At 55.5% G+C, this 23,293-nt stretch overlaps 1 protein-coding gene across 7 annotated transcripts; it reads left to right on the forward strand.

Moving 5' to 3' along the window:
- Positions 1 to 214: 214 nt before the first annotated feature.
- SETD1A (SET domain containing 1A, histone lysine methyltransferase) lies at positions 215 to 23,216 on the forward strand. Of its 7 annotated transcripts, none has more exons than XR_010411963.1 (19): positions 215 to 1,358; positions 2,107 to 2,271; positions 2,494 to 2,589; positions 4,336 to 4,606; positions 5,729 to 5,850; positions 6,080 to 6,309; positions 6,600 to 7,464; positions 7,621 to 8,406; positions 8,750 to 8,926; positions 9,061 to 9,148; positions 9,887 to 10,044; positions 10,189 to 10,276; positions 12,327 to 12,668; positions 18,518 to 19,546; positions 19,944 to 20,116; positions 20,220 to 20,330; positions 20,518 to 20,637; positions 20,791 to 21,105; positions 22,225 to 22,359. XR_010411963.1 is itself a non-coding variant. In XM_064592992.1 (19 exons), the coding sequence occupies exons 2-19, from the start codon at positions 2,122 to 2,124 to the stop codon at positions 22,622 to 22,624; spliced, it is 5,064 nt and encodes a 1,687-aa protein (XP_064449062.1). In that variant the 5' UTR covers positions 227 to 1,358; positions 2,107 to 2,121; the 3' UTR covers positions 22,625 to 23,216. The 7 variants fall into 7 exon arrangements, 6 of the variants coding, with proteins under 6 accessions (XP_064449062.1, XP_064449061.1, XP_064449060.1 ...); XM_064592992.1 differs by lacking the exon at positions 20,791 to 21,105 and adding an exon at positions 22,451 to 23,216 and having other exon boundaries at positions 227 to 1,358; positions 12,381 to 12,668; positions 22,225 to 22,362; XM_064592991.1 differs by lacking the exon at positions 20,791 to 21,105 and adding an exon at positions 22,451 to 23,216 and having other exon boundaries at positions 228 to 1,374; positions 22,225 to 22,362.
- Positions 23,217 to 23,293: the final 77 nt, after the last annotated feature.

The raw sequence follows: 23,293 nt of genomic DNA on the forward strand, positions 1-23,293 counted from the left end.
GACTAACGTAGATAGAAATGTCTGAAAGCTAGGGCATCCTCAGCTCAAGCCGAGGGGTCTCCTGGGAGTGCCATTACCCAGAAACCAAGATGCCCTGCGTCCCAGCGAAAGAAAAGGATGCCCAGCCTCGGTGACCTCAGCGCCTGGGCCGGTGCTGCCCTCGAGCGGCGGGACCACGTAAGCTTAGCCCCCCCCCCCCCCGGCTGAAAACGGTGGGCACTGGGACCATGATGCTTGAAGAATCGACCATCCCAGCTCCAGTACGTACTAGTTTATTTTTCACAAGACCTGTTCTAGGGCCTGTAGGCCCCACAAGTCTTATAACATTATTTTGAGGTAGCCTTCGATTGAATCACGAATGGTGGGTCGAGTATAGGTAAAATGCGGCACCTTCTGCAGGCCTCAGTCTCCCAGTCTGTCAAATGGGCATCTTAAACAGCTAGAGGCCCAAGGGGGATGGCGACAGGAAAACCTTCCCCGCATTATGTGCGACGCCAGGCAAACGGCCTGAGTCACCACTGTTGGTTGTATTTTTCCACCTCCTGGGCGCCCCTCCCAGCCCGCACGGTTTCGGTGGGTCCTACAGGAAGCGCCCCCGCGACGCCCGGCTTTACACGCCCTGGCCACGCCCTCTGCGCGCCGCGCCTTGGCCCCGCCCACAGGAGGGTCCGCAGATTCGCCAGACCGGCTCCTCCTCAGAATTACTTGGGCGTCTCTATACTCGGCCGAAAATTCTTATAATACTCCGAGAGCAGCTTTGGGCCGTAGCCATTTCCCCAGGGTCGGGATTGGGCATCCCCTAAGCTGCGCTACTAAGAAAGATCCAAAAAAGTGGCCAACTCTGCCAACAGGGCTTGGCGAACCAGGCATTATTTTCTTGACTCCAGCAAGGCGGGTGAAGGGAGGCGACAGTGAGGCCAGGACCTGTGGCGAATCTGCAGCCTTTTAGGTCTTTGGCCGCGCGAGGAAGAGGCAGGAAAGAAGAGAGGAGCGCGCATCCCATCCACCGATTCGCCCCGCCCGCCTGACGAATCTGCGTCTGTTCAACGCGCCACTCAAATCTCCCCAGCTCTGGCTGGCCTCCTCCCCTCCGCCCCGCCCCCTTTTTCCTCAGGGATTAGTCGCTGCTTCCGTCGCCGCCGATTCGTCAAGGACCCCAGGCCAAAGCAGCTGGATAGTCGTGGTGAAGCCCACTCTCCGGGGAATGCGGCCAATCTCCAGGCTCCCTGGGCCGCACCTTTCGAGCCTTAAAGGGCGCCGGCCGAGGCGAAGCCGCTCTCCTCGGCCCCGTGGATCTCCTGGCGGCACCCGTGGCGAAAGTGCGAATGTAGACGCTGTGCCCGCTGGGCCTCGCGCAGGTGGCGGTGGTGTTTGGTGCGCGCGCCGGGGAGGTGGTGGTGGGGGGGCGCCGCCGCCGCCACCGCTGCGGGGCCGGGTCTCGCGCTGCCGCCGCCGCCGCCGCCGCCTCGCGCTGCTGAGGTGCCGCGCGGGGTGGGGGGAGGGGGAGCCGCTCGCCACGAGCGGGTGAGTGAGGCCTCGCCGCGCGTGCGCGGAGATGGGGGGGCAGATCGCGCCGGGGCGGGAGGAGAGGGCAGCGGCGCGCGTTCCCCCCACCGCCCCCCCGCCCGGATTCGGGGCCGAAGCCGGGTCTCGGGCTCGGTCTCGCGGTGTTTCCAACGCCCCGAAGAGGTGCCACCTCTTGGCCAGAGGATCGGGGCGCGGGGACGCGAGCGGGTGTGTGGGAGCGAGAGCCGGGCTTGGCCCGGGCCGCTGGCCGGTGAGGAGGCGGGAGGGGGCGGGGCCTGCCAGGGGGCGGGGGAGGGGTCTTGCTCTGAGGCCAAGTGGGGCGCGCGCTAGGCAGAGCGGGAAGGTAAGGGGGCGCGAGATGGGCCTGGGGGCCTGAGGGGAGAGTTGGGAGGTGGAGAGAGAATGGGGTGTTGTGGTGAAAGAGGGTACTTGGGGGAAAATCTGGGGGAGTCACGGGTCATGGTGAGGTGTGGAAACTGGGGTGATGAGAGGACCTGAAGTCTGGGCTAGTCAGTGAGGGGCAGCAAGGGAGTCAGGCCTAAGTCCTGAACCCCCTTGCGTATTTCTCTTTCCCAACAGTGTAAATGAGCAAAGATGGATCAGGAAGGTGGGGGAGATGGGCAGAAAGCCCCGAGCTTCCAGTGGCGGAACTACAAGCTCATCGTGGATCCTGCCTTAGACCCTGCCTTGCGCAGGCCTTCTCAAAAGGTGTACCGCTACGATGGCGTCCACTTCAGTGTCAACGTGAGTGCCCCCAGGCCTTGCCAGCTAGGGAACTCTGGGCCCCATTCGTCTCTGTTACCTCTGTTGAGCACCCTGAACTCCCATACCCATAGCCTGCCTTCTTCAAAGTGGACAACCAGAACCCTGCTCTTTTGCCTGTGGGCCTCCAAATGTGCTTCCTCAAGCTCAGCAGCACGGCTTTTTCACCTTGAGCTGTCTTTCTGTTCCTGCTTTCCTTCCTAGGACTCGAAGTATATACCAGTGGAAGACCTCCAAGATCCCCGTTGCCACGTCAGGTCCAAAAACAGAGACTTTTCCCTCCCAGTCCCTAAGTTTAAGGTATGTATCTGCTAGACTCTGGGTGTGGTGGGCCTTGTGGGGGGGTGTGTGTGTGGAGGATCCATCCTGTTAAACTGTCTCAAGATAAGCTAATGAAAGGGGGAAGGGGCTTTTCTATGAAGGGATCATAACCAGATCTTATAATCTCTGAGGCTGTGAAACTTAGTTGTTCTGGAGAAGAGTTGTGTTTATTTTCTAGAAAGGTATAGGTGAGGTGTTCCAAGCAGGGGTGCTGACTTCTTGAAGAGTGAAGTAAAGGTATGTTTAGTTGCTGTACCCGTCACTGCGTACTCCTAGAAAATGCACAGCATTACAGTGCCCTGGTGTGGTACCCCAGTTTCTCAACAATTAAGGGGAGTGACAAGGCCAGGGACTCCATCCTTGGGAGTCCTCTGCTCCTTACCCCTCGTTTGGTCACTTGATCCTGCATCTTGTTTCTTCAGAAGATTCCTATTTCCCTGTCTAGGCAGGATATTCATCAGGCCTTGGACTGGCCCTCGAAAACTGAAGGTTCTCGGTTTCCTTCACTAATTCTTTATTTTCCTTCCTTTTTAAATAAATCATTTGTAAGGTACTCTCAGTCCATTTTTTTTTCACTTTGTATATTCTCTCGAGACAGTCTTTTCCATACGCATAATTTTGACTGTAGCTGAAACATTGGTGACTTCCAAATTTCTGTTTCCAGCCAAAATCAGTCTCTTGAACTCCAGACTTGTATGCCCTGATTGAGGGACAGCTTCATCTGGAGGCCCCACAGACATAGCAGACTCAAGAGATCGAAAACAAGTTATCTTTACTCCTTAATCCCACTTTCCCTTCCATTTCCCTTTTACTGATGAATGGTAAAACCATCTATTCAGCTGCACAAACTGGAAACCTGGGAGTCATCTTTTGATTGTCCTCTCCTGTATTACATAATCTGTTACCAAGTCCTGCTGACTCTTTTTCCTAAACCCATTTTCTTTTTAATCTTAATTTTCCTTTTTCCGTTGCTGTTTTTTTAATGCATACTCTTATATGTTATATGCCTCTGTTCTCATTTCCCATTTCATGTTCCACCCTGCCATTTGTCTTTTTTATTTTACTCTTACATTACTTTCATTGCCAAGTCCCATGTTTTGTGCATTGGCACATATGATTATTGATCTGGCCAAGCCTCATCTCCTGCCACACATGTGTTCCACTCTACCGTACGTTTTGCAGCTCCTAGAAAATGCCAAGTTATTTTATAGTTCTGTGTCCTACAAGTCCTTGTCATCCAGTGAACTCTAGCTACCCAAAAAGCCAAACAGGAATGACACCATCTTTATGAATTCTTCCCTGCCTCCACTCCTTCGCTGGGCTCCCAGACACCCTGTCTATACTTATGCTGACATTTGTGTCCTGTTGTGACTGTGTGTCTGTCTGATCTGCTTTTCTGAACAGGAATCTTTTTTTTTTTCATCTTTGTATTCCTAGTGCCCAGTCCGTGGTAAAAGCTAAACTAGTGAGTTATTCTCTATAATTAGTTTTTTCTGCGTATGTTTATTTGTCAGTTGTACGTTTCTTTTCTTGGTTCTTGCGTTATTTGGTGATGAGAAGAACTCAGAGCAGAGAGGGGTCGGTCTCACGTTGCACTTGTTGGGGCCCTTTCCCCCGTTTCTTTGCTTGTGTTTCCTGGTCTTCTCTCGACCAAGTTTCCCAAAGGGCAAAGGCACCGTGGTCAGTATTGAGACCCCAGACTCAAGACTCCTGTCCTCTCCACAGCTCGATGAGTTCTATATTGGACAGATCCCACTGAAGGAAGTGACTTTCGCGAGGCTGAATGACAATGTGCGGGAGACCTTCCTGAAGGATATGTGCCGAAAGTACGGTGAGGTGGAAGAGGTAGAGATCCTTCTTCACCCCCGTACTCGCAAGCACCTGGGCCTGGCCCGCGTGCTCTTCACTAGCACTCGGGGAGCCAAGGAAACAGTCAAAAACCTCCACCTTACCTCCGTCATGGGCAACATCATCCATGCCCAGCTCGACATCAAAGGTGAGGGCTCTCTTGCCTGCTGCCTAAGGTTGAGCTCCAGCAGAGACTGCACGTGCAAATGCCTGTTTGGGGCCAGGCGCATGGTCAGGTTCATGATTCCTCAGCTGAAACTCTTGGGGCCAGATGTGTTTCTGAAATTAGAACTTTACAGAGGAATTATGGCTTTTATGTGTTTTCTGTCTGTGTGATCTTTGGCAAGGTTGGGTAGCGTCTTATAGTCTAGCACTTGACTGTATTTGTAAGAATGTAGGAAGGGTCATGCTAGGTATGATCAGTAAGAACTAGTAAATCGCCTCAGCTCAGATCAGATTTTGAGATCAAATTCCAAAAAATGCTTGGTCTGGGGTTTCTTGGGGTTTTGAAATTTTGGATCAAGAATTTGGGACCTGTACAGATGAGTGAAGCAGCCTGGGGTTCTGTGTTAAGAGGCAGTAGGGAGGAGCGAGGGACTTGTGGTGGGGGGGGGGTCGGACTGTAGAGTACTGTGCCATCGAAAGGAGGCAGCTGTTAGTTGGTATTAGCCAGTTTGCAAGTGAGAATGAGGACTAATGTTGCCAAGTAATGTTTTGTTATTAAGTCAAAAATCTAGGTTTTTGTGTAAATCTCAGGGTTTTAAATGCTGCAACCCCCTCCCCCAAATTTTTTTAAGTGATTTTGTAGGGCAAATAGACCTGTGGCCTGGATTTAGCCCTCAGGCTGCCATTTTGCAACCTTTAGTTTGTAGGATGAAGAGCATGGTGGGATCTAGCATCAGACGACCTGGGTTTGAATTCCAGTCTGCCACTGACCAACTTTGTGACTTTGTGCAGGTCAATTTTCTTTGAGCTTATAAAATAGGGGTACTGATGCTTCTCTCTCCTGGTGATCATCCAACTTAGTAATATAAGTAGAGGCGTTTATTTATAAGCTGCAAAGTGCCATTCGGCCCGTCGTTTGTAATATCGTTAGGTAGAGATGAGATAGAAGGTCCCAAAGATAGAGGTAAGGTAACTGAAATCCCTGAATTCAGGACTCCAAGAAATTGTAGGAAACTTGAGGTCTGAGAAAGAAGTGGGAAAAACAAATCAGGAAGGAGGAGTTTTTTCTGTCTGACTCTGATGGTTCCCATCTTCCTCCCTCCAGGACAACAGCGAATGAAGTACTATGAACTGATAGTCAACGGCTCCTACACCCCTCAGACAGTGCCCACGGGGGGCAAGGCCCTGAGTGAGAAGTTCCAGGGCTCTGGTGCAGCTGCTGAGGCAGTAAGTAGCTCATGGTTGCCGTGGCCCTCGCCACCTGGGCACAGTGCTTGGGTGCCAGGAACAGCATTTGGGAGGTTCTGGACTTTCCTGTTAAGGATAGCAAGAGCCAAGAAAAGATGCTGAGATGCTTTCAAAAGACAGGGGACTGAGGTTCGTGGTTTGGGGAAGGGCAAGCTGTCACATGGTACTTGATCTCTTCTTTTCTCCCTGCTCTACTTTTGCCCTCCAGACTGAATCCCGCCGCCGCTCCTCCTCTGACACGGCTGCCTACCCGGCAGGCACCGCTGGTGTGGGCACACCTGGCAATGGAACCCCTTGCTCCCAGGACACAAGCTTCTCCAGCAGCCGACAAGACACCCCATCTTCCTTTGGCCAATTCACCCCTCAGTCCTCCCAAGGAACCCCTTACACATCTCGGGGCAGCACCCCCTACTCTCAGGACTCTGCCTACTCCAGCAGGTGCAGAGTGAACACCCTCTGGGACCCCCAGATTCTGGGAGTTGCCACTAGGAAGAAGAAACCTGAAGTCTCTCTAAAAGGGGAGTTGGGAGTCATTTGTCCTGGTTTCTCTGTGGATTCAGCCAACAAATCCCTGTCCTCAGGGAACTCACTGTCTAGCTAGAAACCCAACAGTGTTTAGATCTTCCTTTGGGGGCGTTGACTCAAGGGGCTTTGGGTCCTGAGAACCAGGACACTAGGGTTCGGTCCTACAGAGCTGAACCCAGCTAACTCCTGCACTCTCTCTCCAGCACCACTTCAACCTCCTTCAAGCCCCGGCGCTCGGAGAACAGCTACCAGGATTCCTTCTCCCGCCGCCATTTCTCCGCATCTTCAGCCCCCACGACCACCTCCACTGCTGTCTCCGCCACGACTGTAGCCACTGCCTCGTCCTCGTCCTCCTCGTCCTCCTCCTCCTCGTCCTCGTTGTCCTCGTCCTCTTCGTCCTCCTCTTCATCCTCCTCCTCTCATTTTCGTGGGACTGACTCTAACTACCCAGCGTATTATGAGAGCTGGAACCGCTACCAACGCCATGCTTCCTACCCTCCCCGCCGGGCGACTCGGGAGGAGCCCCCTGGGGCATCTTTTGCTGAAAATGCAGCTGAGCGCTTCCCGCCTTCCTACACCTCCTACTTGCCCCCTGAGCCCAGCCGGCCTGCTGACCAGGACTACCGGCCTCCTGCCTCAGAAGCTCCACCCCCGGAGCCTCCAGAACCGGGTGGAGGCGGGGGTGGGGGGGGGCCCAGCCCTGAGAGAGAAGAAGCTCGGACCTCCCCCCGCCCAGCTTCACCTGCCCGCTCCGGCTCTCCGGCCCCAGAGACCACCAACGAGAGTGTGCCCTTCGCTCAACATAGCAGCCTGGATTCCCGCATTGAGATGTTGCTGAAGGAGCAGCGCTCCAAGTTTTCGTTCCTGGCCTCTGACACGGAGGAGGAGGAAGAGAACAGCACCACAGGCCCTGGGTCTAGAGACGCAGGGAGCGAGGTGCCTTCTGGGTCAGGTCATGGACCCTGCACGCCCCCTCCAGCCCCAGCTAATTTTGAGGATGTGGCACCTACAGGGAGTGGGGAACCAGGGGCTACCCGGGAGTCTCCCAAGGCCAACGGACAGAACCAGGTGAGGTTGGGGGTCAGCCAGCAGAGGTGCCTGGGATCTGGGAGGCAGGGTTGGGCCCGGCGGGGGAGGGAAGGGAATCAGGCAAGAGAACGGATTTGAGGAAGAGACCAGGAAATAGGCAGAAGCTTTCTGTGACCCTTCTCTGCACCCCTACAGGCTTCTCCATGCTCTTCTGGAGAGGACATGGAGATCTCCGACGATGACAGGGGCGGCTCACCCCCTCCAGCCCCAACACCCCCCCAGCAGCCTCCACCCCCTCCTCCTCCGCCCCCTCCTCCCCCTCCCTACTTGGCTTCCCTGCCCCTTGGTTATCCTCCCCACCAGCCTGCCTACCTCCTTCCACCGCGCCCTGATGGGCCACCACCCCCTGAGTACCCCCCACCTCCTCCGCCACCCCCCCACATTTATGACTTTGTGAACTCCCTAGAGCTCATGGATCGACTTGGGGCTCAGTGGGGAGGGATGCCCATGTCCTTCCAGATGCAGACCCAGATGTTAACTCGGCTTCACCAGCTGCGGCAGGGCAAGGGATTGACTGCTGCCTCAGCTGGTCCCCCCGGTGGAGCCTTTGGGGAGGCCTTCCTCCCATTCCCACCCCCGCAAGAGGCAGCCTATGGCTTACCCTATGCTCTGTACACACAAGGGCAAGAAGGCCGAGGGGCCTACTCCCGGGAGGCCTACCACCTGCCTTTGCCCATGGCAGCCGAGCCCCTGCCCTCCTCTTCAATCTCGGGAGAAGAGGCCCGGCTACCTCCCAGGGAGGAGGCAGAGCTGGCAGAGGGCAAGGCCCTACCATCAGCAGGCACCGTGGGACGGGTGTTGGCCACCCTCGTCCAAGAGATGAAGAGCATCATGCAGCGAGACCTCAACCGCAAGATGGTGGAGAATGTGGCCTTTGGAGCCTTTGACCAGTGGTGGGAGAGCAAAGAAGAGAAGGCCAAGGTGAGGGGCAGTGCCTGGGACTGGGGAAACCTTGGGGCTCCGTTGGAGAAAGACTTCTGGCTTATGTGAGGCCCTTAAATCTCTCTGAGTTTTGATCTTCAACGTTTCTGTTTGTAGAATGGGAATGATAGTAGCTGCTTTTTGTAAGGTGGGTGGACTAAACGAGCAGACTTTGGAGAAAATGCCTGTACGGGGCTGGTGCAGGGGGGTGTGGCATAGATCTGTGTCAAATAGAGGAGTGAGTAGATGCATTTCTGTATTCCTGGGACCTGGGAGTAGTTCTCAGGCAGGAGGCAGGAGGGAGCGCCTGGGTTCTGGGGCTCAGTCCCCCTACTGCCTGCAGCCATTCCAGAACGCAGCCAAACAGCAAGCCAAGGAGGAGGATAAAGAGAAGACAAAACTCAAAGAGCCGGGCCTGCTGTCCCTCGTAGACTGGGCCAAGAGTGGGGGGACCACGGGCATCGAGGCCTTCGCCTTTGGGTCAGGGCTGCGAGGGGCCCTGCGGCTGCCTTCTTTCAAGGTACCCAGAACTGATGTTTCCTCAGAGGGAGGTGAGGGTGGGCTGGGGACCTCCCTTCCGTGGGGTAGGTAGGGGTGCTTGGGATCGGTGAGTGTGTGAGTTCAAAACAGGCCCCATCTCTTCCCACGCCCCAGGTGAAGCGAAAAGAGCCTTCAGAAATTTCAGAGGCCAGTGAGGAAAAGAGGCCCCGTCCTTCCACTCCAGCTGAGGAAGATGAAGATGGTGAGTGGGAGGTCAGGTGGGAGCAGAAAGGGGAAAGGATACTAGCTTCTAATAGGAATGCAGGAAGCAGTGAGAAAGAGGGAAGGTGCCTGAGGGCAAGTGGCCAGGTAGCGGTTTTGCTACAGAGTTAAAGCAGTGCGGAGAGATGTGAGAAGCTTAAGATAGGGTCATTCCTGGGTCTTGGTTGTGGTTCTTACTCTGGCGTGCTGGTTGAAGCTTCCTGTGTTTCATAGTTCCCCCGTAAAATAGAAATGGTAACTTTAATATCTAGAATCCTAGGGTTTCAAGGTTAAACAGGTCGCTTACCTTGGTTTCCCATCTAATGCTTAAGCTCTTCTCCAACCTTCTTTCCAGTTTGCCTAGGTCTGAGCTGTGGGTTGATGGCTTACGTGGCTAGGCAACTTCCTTACTGAGTCCGATTGGCTTCCCTGGAGACCCATTGGCTTAGTGCTATTTTCTTGGGGCAGGCGTAACAAGTCCGTTCCCTCTTCCACCCGACCCCAAAAAGGACAAAAGGTGAAGCGGGTGCGGTGTGGTTAAACTATAGAAAATGCTAGGTAGCTTTGGGGTTTTTGTATTTCTCTGTTGAGCTTCAGCTTCTTGTCTGTAAAATGAGGTCTGTCTGGTCGGACCGTCAGGAAGATCAGGGGTGTGTGCAAAGCTCTTTTCAGACCAGGGGACGGGAACTGTTCCTAATGATGGTAAATTGCCCTCTAACTGCCACTCAACTGCGCCTAGACCCTGAGCGGGACAAGGAGGGCGGAGAGCCTGGACGTGCGGGTACCAAGCCCCCAAAGCGAGACGAAGAGCGAAGCAAGACCCAGGGCAAGCACCGCAAGTCCTTTGCTCTGGACAGTGAGGGGGAGGAGGCATCCCAGGAGTCCTCCTCAGAGAAGGTGAGGGGCCATTGGCGCCCGCTCCCTGCCAAGATTTCCCATCCCTGTAGCCACCGCCTCTCTGGCCTGGAGCCCATGTAGCAGTGGCCTCCTGGAGGACAACTGTCCTTTTCTTATTAGTCCCTATTTGTCCTTTTCTTTAAGGAGGAGGAGGAGGATGAGGAAGATGAAGAAGATGAAGAACGTGAGGAAGCCATGGACACTGCAAAGAAGGAGACCGAGGCGTCAGATGGTAAGTTACAGACAGGACAGCCGAGTTCTGGCTTGGGGAAGAAGGGGTTCCGCTGCCTGTCTAGCCCTTCCCTGAATCCACAGAAACTTCGTGCTGGATGTTTTGGCCTCCTTTGCTCTTCCCCAAAGCAACTGTCTTTCAGCCCCATCTGTTGGAACCCTTGGCCCATTGTAAACAGTAACTCTGACACCCAGACCGCTCCCTTCTTCTTACCTGCTGTGCTGACACATGGCTCTCGCCTGATGACAACCCAGCAGAACTAACTTATTTTCTCAGTCCCTCAGGATGAGGGGTCTGAGTTCTCCTGCTGCCCCCTGGTACTACCAGACTGTGCCTTTCTGCCTTTGAGCACTGCTCGTCTTTGAAGGCCCGGCTGCTGAGCCGTGCGCCCCCTCATCTCCTCTCCCCCGGCTGCCATGCCCAGACACAACTCCGCTCTTCAGTTGGACACCTGTTTGTCCATCCACATCCATTGAGTCTAGGGCACATGGTTTAGTCTTGCTTCTCCTTCATTTGTTCAGTGCTAGCTGTTGAGCTCCTACTCGGTACCAGGCACTGTTCTAGGTATTGGGGACACATCTTTTATGGAACTTGGGATCGATTGGAGGGGAGGAGGAGACTTGACAAATGAACAGATAGCACCTTGGAAGACAGATTCATAGTTTAAAGAAGAAAAACTAGGTTACTGGGGTGGAGAGTAACGGATGGGGGAGCTGGGGAAAGATGGGCTGTTCTAGATATCTTGGAGAAGGAGCACCTCTGAGAGGTGCCATTTCAGCAGAGGCCAGATGGGAAGAATGATGATCTGAGAGGCTGTCTTTTCAGGAAGGCAGAGGGTGGGGTCACCTGCTCTAAGTGGGGAGACTGCCACACATCCACTTGGTCACCGCTTTCTGTCCGTTTCACTGCCTCAGCGTTTCTGGGATTTGTTGCCTTCTTTGTTCCTGCTGGCCTGTCGTTCTCACTTAGAGTCTTTTGCAGCTGTGTTGACTGATTTCCCTGTCTTTGGTTCCATCCTTCCTCCTCTATTCAGTCCATTTTCCAATCTGCAGATGGAATTTTCTTCCCTCCAGCACACACCTGACACTGTTACTTCCCTCCGTAAAGTCTATTTCTAGCTCCCTATTTTCTAGAAGATGACTCCTCAGCCCAATACTTTGGGCCATTTATAACCTAGCTCCAATTTATCTGTTGAGCTCCATCTTGCCATCCTCCAGACCCATCTCAGGCCACCACCACCATCTATTCTAAATTCATCCACTTGTGTCAAATAAATAAATAAAATCTTAAAAAAAATTAAAAATAAATTCATTCACTTGTGTTCCTCAGACACTTCAAAATTCTTAATTTCTTATAAAGTCCTTCCAAACATATTGCCATTTCCCAGAGGCATAGAGCATATAACACCTTTTTTTTTTTTAAGATTTTATTTGACAGCACAAGCAGGGGGAGCTGCAGGCAGAGGGATAGGGAGAAGCAGGTTCTCCGAGGAGCAGGGAGCCCGATGTGGGGCTCCATCCCAGGCCTGAGCTGAAGGCTGTCGCTTAACCAACTGAGCCACCCAGGCGCCCCGTGCATATAACACTTTTAAAGCTCATTTTACCCTGGACTCCTTTTTATGAGTCTCACCCCAGCAGCTTCTCTAAGACCCACCTTGGGAAAAGCTTTGGTAGTTAAAGCAGACCGCTTAGCGGTCTCTGGTCTCCCCATCTCCCTTCACCTCTGACACCCCTGTTTAGCCCTTGTGTCTTCCTAGTGCATTTCTACTTGTCCTTCTCGACTTGAGCATCTCCCTCACAGGGATCCCTCCCCTGATTGGATCTTCGGCAGAAACCAGGACTTCCCTTTGCCTTGCTCCCCTGGTCTTCCATACTGAAGCTGGTCTCACTGTGAGCAAACAGTGTACTTATCCAACTCCTTGAGGGTTGCACTTCCCAGCACCTGGCACAGAGTCTAACCTATCCATAGTAGTGAGTCAGTGAATAGACCCAGGGCTTGGCCAAGTAAGGGGTGTTCCCACCTCGCCTGATTGCCCCTTCTGGATTTCCAGGCGAGGACGGGGAAAGCGATTCGTCCTCCAAATGTTCTCTGTATGCTGACTCAGATGGTGAAAATGATAGCACGTCGGACTCCGAGAGCAGCAGCTCATCCAGCTCCTCATCTTCTTCATCTTCCTCCTCCTCGTCCTCATCATCCTCCTCATCATCTGAGTCCTCCTCAGAAGAGGAAGAGGAAGAGGAGCAGCCAGCAGCCGTACCCCCAGCATCACCTCCCCCCCGAGATGTCCCCGCGCCCCCGCCAGCACCCGTGGAAGAGCCCGAGCCAGAGCCGGTTGCGGGCTCCCCAGCCACGCCTCTCCCTGAACAGGAAAAGTCTCCAGCAAGACCTGCAGGTAGGTGGTGCCGAGCCGGTGATTTGGTCTTTATGTTTGCATCTGTCCTTGTGAGAACAGTGGGGTCCACGTTTGTGAATGATGTACTAGTACGTGGCTTTGTTTGAAAGCATACAAACTGGACAGAAGTCACCATCTCCTGTCAGTCCTCCCTTGGAGACATTTATGGCCACGTTCAGACTGTGCTGCCAGGGGCGGCTCGCAGAGCCAGAGCAGGCATGTGGCTACCAAGGACAGCAGTGGTCTCTTTCACCGCTCCCGCACCCTGCCCGTCCCAGAACGGTCTCTTTCCAAGTTCCTTGTGGATTTGTACGTTTGACTGTTACTTTATAGTACGTACGCTGTTCATTCAGGCAGGGGATATTTATTTACTGAGTACAGTTGACCCCTGAACATGCGGGGTTAGGGGCGCCATCCCCCTGTGCAGTTGAAAATCCACCTGTAACTTTTGACTCCCCAAAAGCTTAACTATTAATAGTCTACTGTTGACCAGAAGCCTTACTGATGACATAAGTAGTCGGTTAACATGTTTTCTGTATGTTATACGTATTGTGTGCTATGTTCTTACAAAAGAGTAAGCTAGAGGGGAAAAAACCCTCAAAATCATAAGGAAGATATGTTTATGATACTCAACCGTATTTCTCAGAAAAAGTGTGTGTGTGAGTGGCCCTGCACAGTTCAAACCTGTGTCGTTCTAGGGTCATCTGTACTTACGGCAGGTGTATGGGGTACAGTGGTAGGCACGATAGGCCCTGTTCTCACCCTCCTGAAGCTTATGGTCTATAGGGAAAGACCGTTTAGTTGAGTAATAAATACCTCAGAAAATCTCTCAAATCTGATGGCAAACTGATAAGCCCCATAAGAGAGAAGAACAGGGTTCTCTGAGAACCTGAGCACATCTGTGGGGATGTCTTTGCTGGTCTTTTCTGCTGAAGCATCCTTGGGCTGAAATCAAGGCAGAGCAGGCAGCTGGGCTTGATTAGAATGTGCAAAGTCCCTGAGGGCAGAGGAAACAGCATGTTGGAGACATAAAACAGGCCTTCCGGATGGTGGGGAGCGAGGGGAAGCTGGAATGGCTGGAACTGGAGAGGTGAGCAAGGACGGGGCCGTACAAGAGGACTCGGCCTCATTAGGAATTTGGTCTTTATCTTGAGGGCAGTGGAATGCCATCAGAGGAGTGACGTGATCTTATTTGTGTTTTAAAAAGATGCAGTGCAGAGAGAACTTGGAGAGGGGCCAGAGTATGTGTCGGGAGGCTAGGAGGCTGTTGCGGTTAGTAAGTGAGGCGAGCAATGGCGGTAACTCGGAGTAGGGTGTTCTTAGCATGGCATCAGTAAGTCAGTTTTCAAGATAGGCTTCGTAAATGCATGTGGCCCTCCAGACACCTCTCTCAAATGGTACTGAGAATCTGTGGTCTGAGATGAACAGTAACTGCATAAAGACCTCCCAGCGCTGTTGCACTCTGCTCTGGTGCAGGCCTCTCAAGAGGAGTCGAGGCTCTCATTAATCCTGAGACGCCTCTCCCGGCCTTTCCTAATAAGCCCATCAGTAGCAGGAGAGCTGGTGATCAGAGGGCATCACTCTCAGGGCAGGTAGAAAGAGTGGGGCATGGTCCGTTTTGCATTTCTCCAGAAGGATCATCCTGGTAGGAAGGGGGGGATTTGGAAGGGGTCAGGAAGGAGGTAGGGTGACCCATGTGAGGGTTTGAAGAGATGCAGGTAAGTGAAGGGCATGAACCAAAGCAGGGCTGGTTACAGTGAGGTGTACAGTAGAGGTGGGGATGAGGATTTGAGAGAAATTGAGGAGATGAACCACTTGGTTAAACGACTTCCCAGGAAAGGGAAGATGAGGAGGACCGGCATTAGGAAGAAAGCTGATATGCTTCCTTGGGGTTGACTCTGGTATGCCTTTGGGACCTCCAGGTAAGAAACATCCAACAGGGGCGCCTGGGTGGCTCAGATGGTTAAGCCTCTGCCTTCGGCTCAGGTCATGATCCCAGGATCCTGGGATCGAGTCCCATATCGGGCTCCCTGCCCAGCGGGGAATCTGCTTCTCCTTCTGCCCCTCCCCCTGCTCATGCTCTCTCTCTCTCTGTATCTCTCTGTCCCAAATGAATAAAAGAAAAAGAAAGAAAAAAAAAAAAAAAAAAAAAGAAACATCCAACAGGCAGTTGGATCACTAGATCTGAAGGTCAGATGGGAAGGAAATGTGGCAGCTTGGTTTTCCAAAGGATGGAGTGGTTGTGTAGGAGCAGGCCGAAAGAGAGGTTGTTAAGATAGGAAGAGCTTCTGTTGGATTTGGCAGTTAGGGGGTCACTGGTGACCTTATCGTTTTCAGTAGAGTGGGTCAGACTGGAGCCAACTTACGGGGTGTTAAAGGAGTGAGGGCAGGTGACAGAGATAACCAGTCTTGTGGAAGGGTAGACTACTCCTCTGAAGAAGAGTCTAAAGGCCGTGATGAGTGATACTAGGTAACGTTTTTTGAGTGCTTCCTGTGGGCCAGGCTCTTGGCTTAGCACACTGCTGATTGTTTCCTCATGCAGGCCGCACACCATCCCTGTTACTCCCGCTTTCCAGATGAGGAATTTGAGGCTTAGAGAGATGCTTGAGGTCACCCAGCTGGGATCAGAGAGATGAAAGAGAATGCAGGGTTGGTGGAGGGTTAGTTTTTCAAAAACTAAAAAGGTGAAACAAGCATGTAGATTCGAGGCAGGTAGACGGGCCAGGAGAGAGCGCAGCACCTGTCAGGGTGGCCTACCTGGGGGTGGGCGGGTGACCTCTAGGCCTGACGCACGTACACCCATAATTGGGGAGGCAGAGAGATGTGGGCTTTCATGCCCAAGGACGCCCTGTTTCACTCTGTAGTAGGAAGGAAGGGCATTTTCTGAGCACAAAGGGATGGGTAGAGGAGGAGCCTTGGGGAAGGAGAGTGAGGAGTGAGGATGAAAATGGACAGGGCTCGCGACCCAGATGTCCTGCTGAGACTGGGAGTCGGGTGAAGGAGGAGAAAATGCAGGTGGTTGGGCAAAGTTAGGGTTGGGGGTCTCCAGGGTGGCAGCGGTGGCTGAAGGCTGTGGAAAGTGCTGTGAAAGGGGAAGACAGAGTGGGGGCCCTGCTGGCGGGCACAGGGGGCAGGCACAGGAATGAGAGTGGCTCATTTAGGAGGAGGGTGACAGGCTAGGGGGAGCCTGAAGGTGGGAAATGGAACAGGTACAGTGGCGTGAACTGAAAGGAGCTGAGGAATTGTGATCAGAGGGCAGGGCATCAGAGGGTTAAGGTCCTGGGTGGGGCCATCTGGGGGTTACCAAGGTCATGTGTGTGAGTGGGGAAGGCTAGCTGAGAATGAGTGAAGGAAGGCACTGGAGAGGGAAGAATGGGGTGAACAGTCCTGGAAGTAGATGGCAGAGTTGGGAGAGGGAAAGAAGGTTAAGGCAGGTCCCTTGGCTTTTAGAGAACAATGGGGATGTTCGAGTTCCAAGGATGCAACTGGATAGAGAGTATGTGGCCCGAAGGCAAGAGAGGACTTGTCTGGTGAAACCCAAAGATGGGACCTGGACACCTTTGGGATTTGCCTTTCTTCTGTCTTCTGGTCTGATTCATTCCTCTCCTGCAGATGGGCTTCCCTGCTTCTCTCCACTCCTACGGAGAAACCCACTCCTATCTTAGATCCTTATTCTCAGGGAAGTTTCTGGTTGGCCTGGCTTGGGTCAGGTTATCAGTTAATGTTGGCTGGGGGCAGGGAGTGGGGCAGGTCATGTTGTAGAAACCTTGGCTTTTGGGAGTTGTATAGACTGGGCAGCTATCCCAAAAGTTGTCTCCCTAAAGGAAAAGCATGGCCAGGTTTCTTTGAGAACAGGAAGCGAAAGAGAAGTCTGTGTGAAGAAGCTGAGCCAGGAGGGGAATTCGTTCTCCTCAAGAGCCAGGCTTCCAGAGGGCACAGTGGCTCGGTTGGGATGATGGGTCAAAGGCAGGGCTGCCCCAGAACAGCAGAGAGAAGGAGACTTGGAGAAACTGGAGGGCCTGGGACGAGCACCCGGCGCCTCACTAGCTTCAGAGTGTGGCTCACTGCTGGCTGAGACTCCGGCTGCTCTCCAGAGCCTCGGGAGACAGCAGGCGGAGGGCCTTGCTCGGGGTGCCTGGCTGGTGAATGGCTGTTAAGGTCATGGACACAGGTTGGCCTGGAGCTGGCTGCCCTTTAGTTCTGGGAGTGCTAGAGCCAGACGTCAAACCACCGAGTCCCACTGCGGGATGCCCAGAGCAGCATGGGGCAGTTGAAGAGAGCTCGAAGTTCAACCCTGGCCTCCTGAGGTGCAGATCTTATTCTGGCATTTGTGAGCTGTGTGACCTTGGGCCAGTTAACAACCTCCCTCTGCCTCAGTTTCCTTATTGGTAAGCTGGGTTTAATAATAGTACCCACTTCACGGGGTGGTTGTGGGGAACGAAATGAGTAGTTAAGCGACTGCCTTCGGCTCAGGTCATGATCCTGGAGTCCCTGGATCGAGTCCCGCATCGGGCTTCCTGCTCGGCAGGGAGCCTGCTTCTTCCTCTGACCCTCTTCCCTCTTGTGCTCTCTGTCTCTCATTCTCTCTCAAATAAATAAAAATCTTAAAAAAAAAAAAAGAAAAAGAAATGAGTAGTTAACATACGTCAAAGTCTTGGATTGGTGCTTGGTGCAAAATACTAGTTACCAGTCTGCTGCCGCCCTGAAGCCTGGCACTTGAGAACCACCGGCCTTCTGGTTCTGAGAGGAAGTTACTACCAGCGTCTTGAGAAGTTGGGGTAGCCTTCACAAAGATGGCGTTGAGCTGGGGCTAAAAGCCGCATGTGAGCTTTCCCAGTAGGCAAGAAGGGAGAGGCAGGTCTGAAAGCCCATGCCTGTTCTGGTGGCTGAAACCTAGGAGCGGAGAGGGTCAGTCCGCAGGACAGGGTCTGCCCCAGGGACAAGTCAGTGTACGTCTTGAGCTGTATTCAGACCCCCACACTCAGCAACAGACTTGGGGATCCCAACAGGGAGGATGTGCTTCCTGTCTGGTGGACTGGAGAGAGATCACACCACCTGCTCAAGACGGTGTGTCCCCTCTGCAGGCTATCTGCCCGTCCTTGGGATCTCAACTTCACCCTCAGCTTCTTTAGGGGAGTCTTCCTGAACCCTCCCCACTTTGGCAAACCCTCCTGCTACTTGGCAGGTGGTGGGAAGGAAACAGATTTTATGCAGTGTTTTAATACAAAGATTCAGCTGCTTACATTATATCTTTTTCACATCACTAAACAGAGAACATTGTAGTTGAAATAACATACTTTAATTCAGAGAGGGTTAATTGCATCCCCATCATGCAGTGCGGCCGGCAGAAATAGTCTTGGCCTGGGTGCCTAGTCTTTGGACATAGTTCAGTCACTGCCAGTCTTGGTAAAAAGGCCTGAGCCTAAGCGTTGGTTTCTCTAGAGCCCCCATCTCGACTCTGCGCAGTTTGGGCTGTACATTTGTTTCCTGTCATTGTCCCCATTGGACTGTAAGCTCTGTTGAGGGTTTTGAAAGCGTTTGCTCGACTTGTTTACCCCGTGCCTGACACGGGAGTTGGTGCTCCGTGAATGTTTGTCGACTGTGTGAACAAGCAGGTGCAGAATCTCCTCCTGCCAAGGGAGCCCACGGTGCCGAGGACCTGGCGGGCGTGAGGCAGCTCTGTCGGCCGAGCCAGGACAAGTGACTGCCCGAAGCGGAGGAGAGCCGGCAGCCTGCGTGCGGCCTCCCCGGCGAGGCTGGCCGGTGCCCCGCCCGCACGGAATCCCCTCTGAGGATGGCTGGCCCGAGTTGCTGACCCTCTGCTTCTCCCTATGTGCTTCCTTCCCCAGGTTCCACTGAGGAGCCGCCTCCCAGTGTGCCCCAGCCGCCCGCCGAGCCGCCGGTGGGGCCTGCGGCCCCCGCCCCCCGGCCCGATGAGCGCCCCTCCTCTCCTATCCCCCTCCTGCCCCCACCCAAGAAACGCCGGAAAACTGTCTCCTTCTCTGCCCTGGAGGAGGTGCCGGCACCAGAGCCGCCCCCAGCTGCCCCTCCGCAGATCAAGTCTCCTGGCCCCGTTGCCCGCAAAGCCCCCCGGGCCGTGGAGCGGACCATTCGAAACCTGCCCCTGGACCATGCGTCTCTGGTTAAGAGTTGGCCTGAGGAGGTGTCCCGAGGAGGTCGCAGCCGGCCTGGGGGCCGCGGCCGCTCTGCTGAGGAGGAGGAAGCTGAGCCAGGGACAGAAGTGGACCTGGCGGTGCTGGCCGACCTGGCCCTGACCCCAGCCCGTCGCGATGACTCGGAGGCCACAGAGACGTTGGACGAGGCCGAGCGCGCGGGCCCCCTGCTCAGCCACATCCTCCTGGAGCACAACTACGCCTTGGCCGTCAAGCCGCCGCCTTCCACACCGGCCCCTCGGCCCCTGGAGCCGGTTCCTGCCCCCGCCGCCCTCTTCAGCTCCCCAGCGGATGAGGTCCTGGAGGCCCCCGAGGTGGTGGTGGCCGAGGCAGAGGAGCCGAAGCAGCCGCAGCCGCAGCGGCAGCCGCCGCAGGAGGAGCGGGAGGAGGAGGAGGAGGAGGAGGAGGAGTCCGAGTCCTCGGAGAGCAGTGGCAGCAGCAGCAGTGACGGGGGGGGCGCCGTGCGGAGGCGAAGCCTCCGCTCCCATGCCCGGCACAGGCGGCCCCCCCCGCCCCCTCCGCCCCCTCCGCCCCCCACCTTCGAGCCCCGCAGTGAGTTTGAGCAGATGACCATCTTGTATGACATTTGGAACTCGGGCCTGGACTTGGAGGACATGGGCTACCTGCGGCTCACGTACGAGCGGCTGTTGCAGCAGACAAGCGGGGCTGACTGGCTTAACGACACCCACTGGGTGCATCACACCAATATCCTGGGCCCTCGCGGCCGGCCTGCTCTGGACCGGAGGGCAGGCCTCAGTGGTGGGGGCAGGAGCCCCCTCAGGTTGCAGCTAGCCTCTGGGTTTATCTCCCTGTCCGCTGCTCTCTGCCACGGCCAGCCTGGGTATTTCTCACCTGGTCTCCAGGCCATTCTTTTCTTTCTGCCTCTTGCCCCTTCTCTGCCTCCCAGAGTTTTCTGGCAGAAAAGGTGAGGTCTGAGACTTCCTTCTCTCCATCTTTCTGTCCTTCTCACACTAAATAATGCTTGGGACCTCCAGCTAAGGTCAGTCACCCCTTCCTTGGGCTGGGACTGGGGGGATAGAGGGGAGAGGGCCCCGGGGATCTGGCCAGTGAGGAACCCATTTTCTTCCTTAACACGCTGCACTCACCAACCTGAGCACTCCAAAACGCAAGCGGCGGCCCCAGGACGGGCCCCGTGAGCACCAGACAGGTTCAGCCCGCAGTGAAGGCTATTACCCCATCAGCAAGAAGGAAAAGGACAGGTACCTGGATGTGTGCCCTGTTTCGGCCCGGCAGCTGGAAGGAGCGGACACTCAGGTAAGGCTCTGCCCTGGTACCTGGCCCCCTGGCATCTCTTCCCGTGGTTTCTCCTTTCACTCACCTCCCCTCCCCCCCCCGACCCCCGTCCTGCTTCTCCCAGGGGACTAACCGTGTGCTTTCGGAGCGCCGGTCTGAGCAGCGGCGGCTGCTGAGCGCCATTGGCACCTCTGCCATCATGGACAGTGATCTGCTGAAGCTGAACCAGCTCAAGGTGAGGAGCCGGGACTCGGGGGGGGGGAAGAGCGGCTCGGAGGGAGGGCGGCATCACGACGTCGCCTGGGGGGGGGCGTGGAGGCACGGGGCCAAAAGCTCACTCCTCCCCTCGGAGGAGGGCGGCCAAGGCAAGGGGTTAGGTTGAGGGAGGCACCGAGCAGCACCGTTTGCCTTCTGCCCTCTAGTTCCGGAAGAAGAAGCTCCGGTTCGGCCGCAGCCGGATCCACGAGTGGGGTCTGTTTGCCATGGAGCCCATTGCAGCCGACGAGATGGTCATCGAATACGTGGGTCAGAACATCCGCCAGGTGAGGCCCTGTACCCAGCCCCCGGTCAGATGGCCGCACGGGACACTGGCATGAGAACCACCTCATCTCTGGGTAAAGCCCCACGTGACCTCCCGGTTCCAAGATGTAGTTGGTGAAACCTGCCTCTTTGTGTTTCCTTCCTTCTATCAACAGTTAGTAATGGGTACTCCTAAGCTAGATGGGAATGATCAGGAAGAAGCAAGACCAGTGCTCTTTCTCGCTTTAAGGGCCTCCTAGTTCAGTGGGGGAAGACAGCCGCTGCACAAGGAACTGCACCGAACGATGGCATTTGGTCGGTCGGGAAGGGGAAGTTCGGGGAGGCCGCAGCGGTGGGCGCACGGTGATGTGGAAGCCAGGAGCTGAAGGATGACGACGAACTCCCAGACTCAGATGAGGGGAGGGGTGCTCCAGTTGCCAGACAGCGTGTGCAAAGGCCCAGAGACAGGATAGTCTGAGGAGGGCAAGGAGGTCAGTATGGCTAGTTGGAGAAACCAGGGCCGGCGGCCGCAGTGAAGGTTAGAGAGGCCGGTGGAGGCCAGATTCCGCGGAGCTTAGGAGCCGTGGTGGTGAGCTGGGGCCGGCTGTAGGGGGAGGGAGGCTGTGGCCAAGCGCCCAGTGGTAACGGGCTTTGTAGCGTGAGGGGACAGCCGGAGGCCACGACCGGCGGGGGCACTGTCACAGGGATCCCATAGAGGCCCAGGTGGCCCGGACTAGGCAGTGGCAGCCTAGTGGCAGCTGAGGTAACAGAGGAGCCTGTGGGTCCAAGGCAGCTGGCAGCAACGGGCAACGAGCTGGCTCCAGTGAGCGGGGCCCGGGGGGAGGCGAGGCCATTTCTCAGCACTGCTCGGAGCAGCTGGACGTAGCTCGGGCTGCCAGCGAGGTGGGCAGTGAGGAGGAGCAGCAGCTGTGTGGTCGAATGGAGTTCCAGTCGGGGACGCGTGCCATTGCCAGGCCCCGGGGACATCTAGAGGATGACGCCCAGCAGCTCCACCGAGGTGGATTTTGGCTGGAGATGGAAGTTGGGGAGGAGTCCCTAGCACTTATCTGGCAGCTGAAGCCGTGGAAGAGAGTGAGATCACCCAAGGAGAGAGAGCAGAGGGTTGAGCGTCCCATTTTCTGGGAAATAGGAGTCACTCCTCGCACAGGACTGTGGGCCCTTATGGCGCCGAGTGGCAGCCTGTGGGTGCCTGTTTGGAAGAGAGAGGGTCCTAGGAGAAGAGATGAGTAGGGTTCAGCCTCTGAAATGGCCTTGTCATCTCGGGAACTGGCCTGCCCACTTTGGGCCAGGCAGGGGCTCCTGCCCACTGACCCCTGCAGACTTCCCCGAGGTGCCCTTTGGGAGACTCAGAATGGCAGCCAAAGGTATCCGGGGCAGGGCCGGGGGGGGGACCCTAAGAGACAGGGCTCCCGGAAGCAGACAGCACCTTGGGTTGGTGGGAGCCAGAGGAAGAGCTCTGCAGGTCCAGGACAGGTCGATGTGGCTCCCAGGGTGGTAGCTGGGGACTGTCCGGGGCCCCTTCATGGGGGCTGGTGGGGTCAGGCCTGGTCTGGCTGGCAGCTGACCGTGGCGGCGCCCCGTTCTACCAGATGGTGGCCGACATGCGGGAGAAGCGCTACGTGCAGGAGGGCATCGGCAGCAGCTACCTGTTCCGGGTGGACCACGACACCATCATCGATGCTACCAAGTGCGGCAACCTGGCGAGGTTCATCAACCACTGCTGCACGGTGCGTGGGGTGGGGGGGTCCCGGCCGGGGGTGGGGGGCGGGGATCCCGGGGCAGGGGCCACGGCTCACACTGCCCTCCCCTGTGCAGCCCAACTGCTATGCCAAGGTGATCACCATCGAGTCCCAGAAGAAGATTGTGATTTACTCCAAGCAGCCCATCGGTGTGGATGAGGAGATCACGTACGACTACAAGTTCCCGCTGGAGGACAACAAGATCCCGTGTCTGTGCGGCACCGAGAGCTGCCGAGGCTCCCTCAACTGAGGGGCAGGACGGGTGCCCGCGCCCCTATTTATTCCCCTTGGGGCTCCGCAGGCCTCACCTGCCCCGAGCCCAGTGAGGGAGCCTCAGTTCCTTGAGGCAACGTCTGCCTGCCCCGTCGCCCCTGCCCACCCACCCCCTAACTTTTTTTCTTTGCGGAGAAGAAGCTGTAAATGTTTTGTAGCTGCCAGCAGCTGTTTCCTGTGGAAACCTGGGGTGCCGGCCTGTACAGATCCTGTTCTTGGGGGGCTGCTAGCCCCTTTGCTTTGTGTTAATGGGGACTTCCCCTTTGTGCCCTGCGTGCACCCCTCCCCAGTTTAGGGGTCTCTAGGGGCAGTGGCCATGTTCTCCCCCTGGGGGGGGCCCTGTGCCCCCAGTCCTAGGGACTCCGTGCCTGGAACCCTGCCTCATCTTCTGTTCCTGCCAGACCCTGTGGGTCACCCTCCCACCCTGGCGTCTGGAAGCTCCTGTTCCGTCAGGCCAGGATGGTGGGGGGTGGGCCCTTCCTGTTGGGCTGGATTGTACATATGTTAATAGCGCAAACCCAACGCCACATTTTTATAATTGTGATTAAACTTTATTGTACAAAAGTGCTTGGTCAGTATCTTTGGGGAAGAGTAGGTGGGGGATGGGGGTTTAAGGACAGAGGATGGGTTGAGTGAAGAGAGGGGG

This window comes from Mirounga angustirostris, unplaced genomic scaffold (assembly GCF_029215605.1).
Source record: "Mirounga angustirostris isolate CCGP_5_RB_7025 unplaced genomic scaffold, mMirAng1.0.hap1 SCAF_5, whole genome shotgun sequence".
In the NCBI taxonomy this organism is placed as follows: Eukaryota; Metazoa; Chordata; class Mammalia; order Carnivora; family Phocidae; genus Mirounga; species Mirounga angustirostris.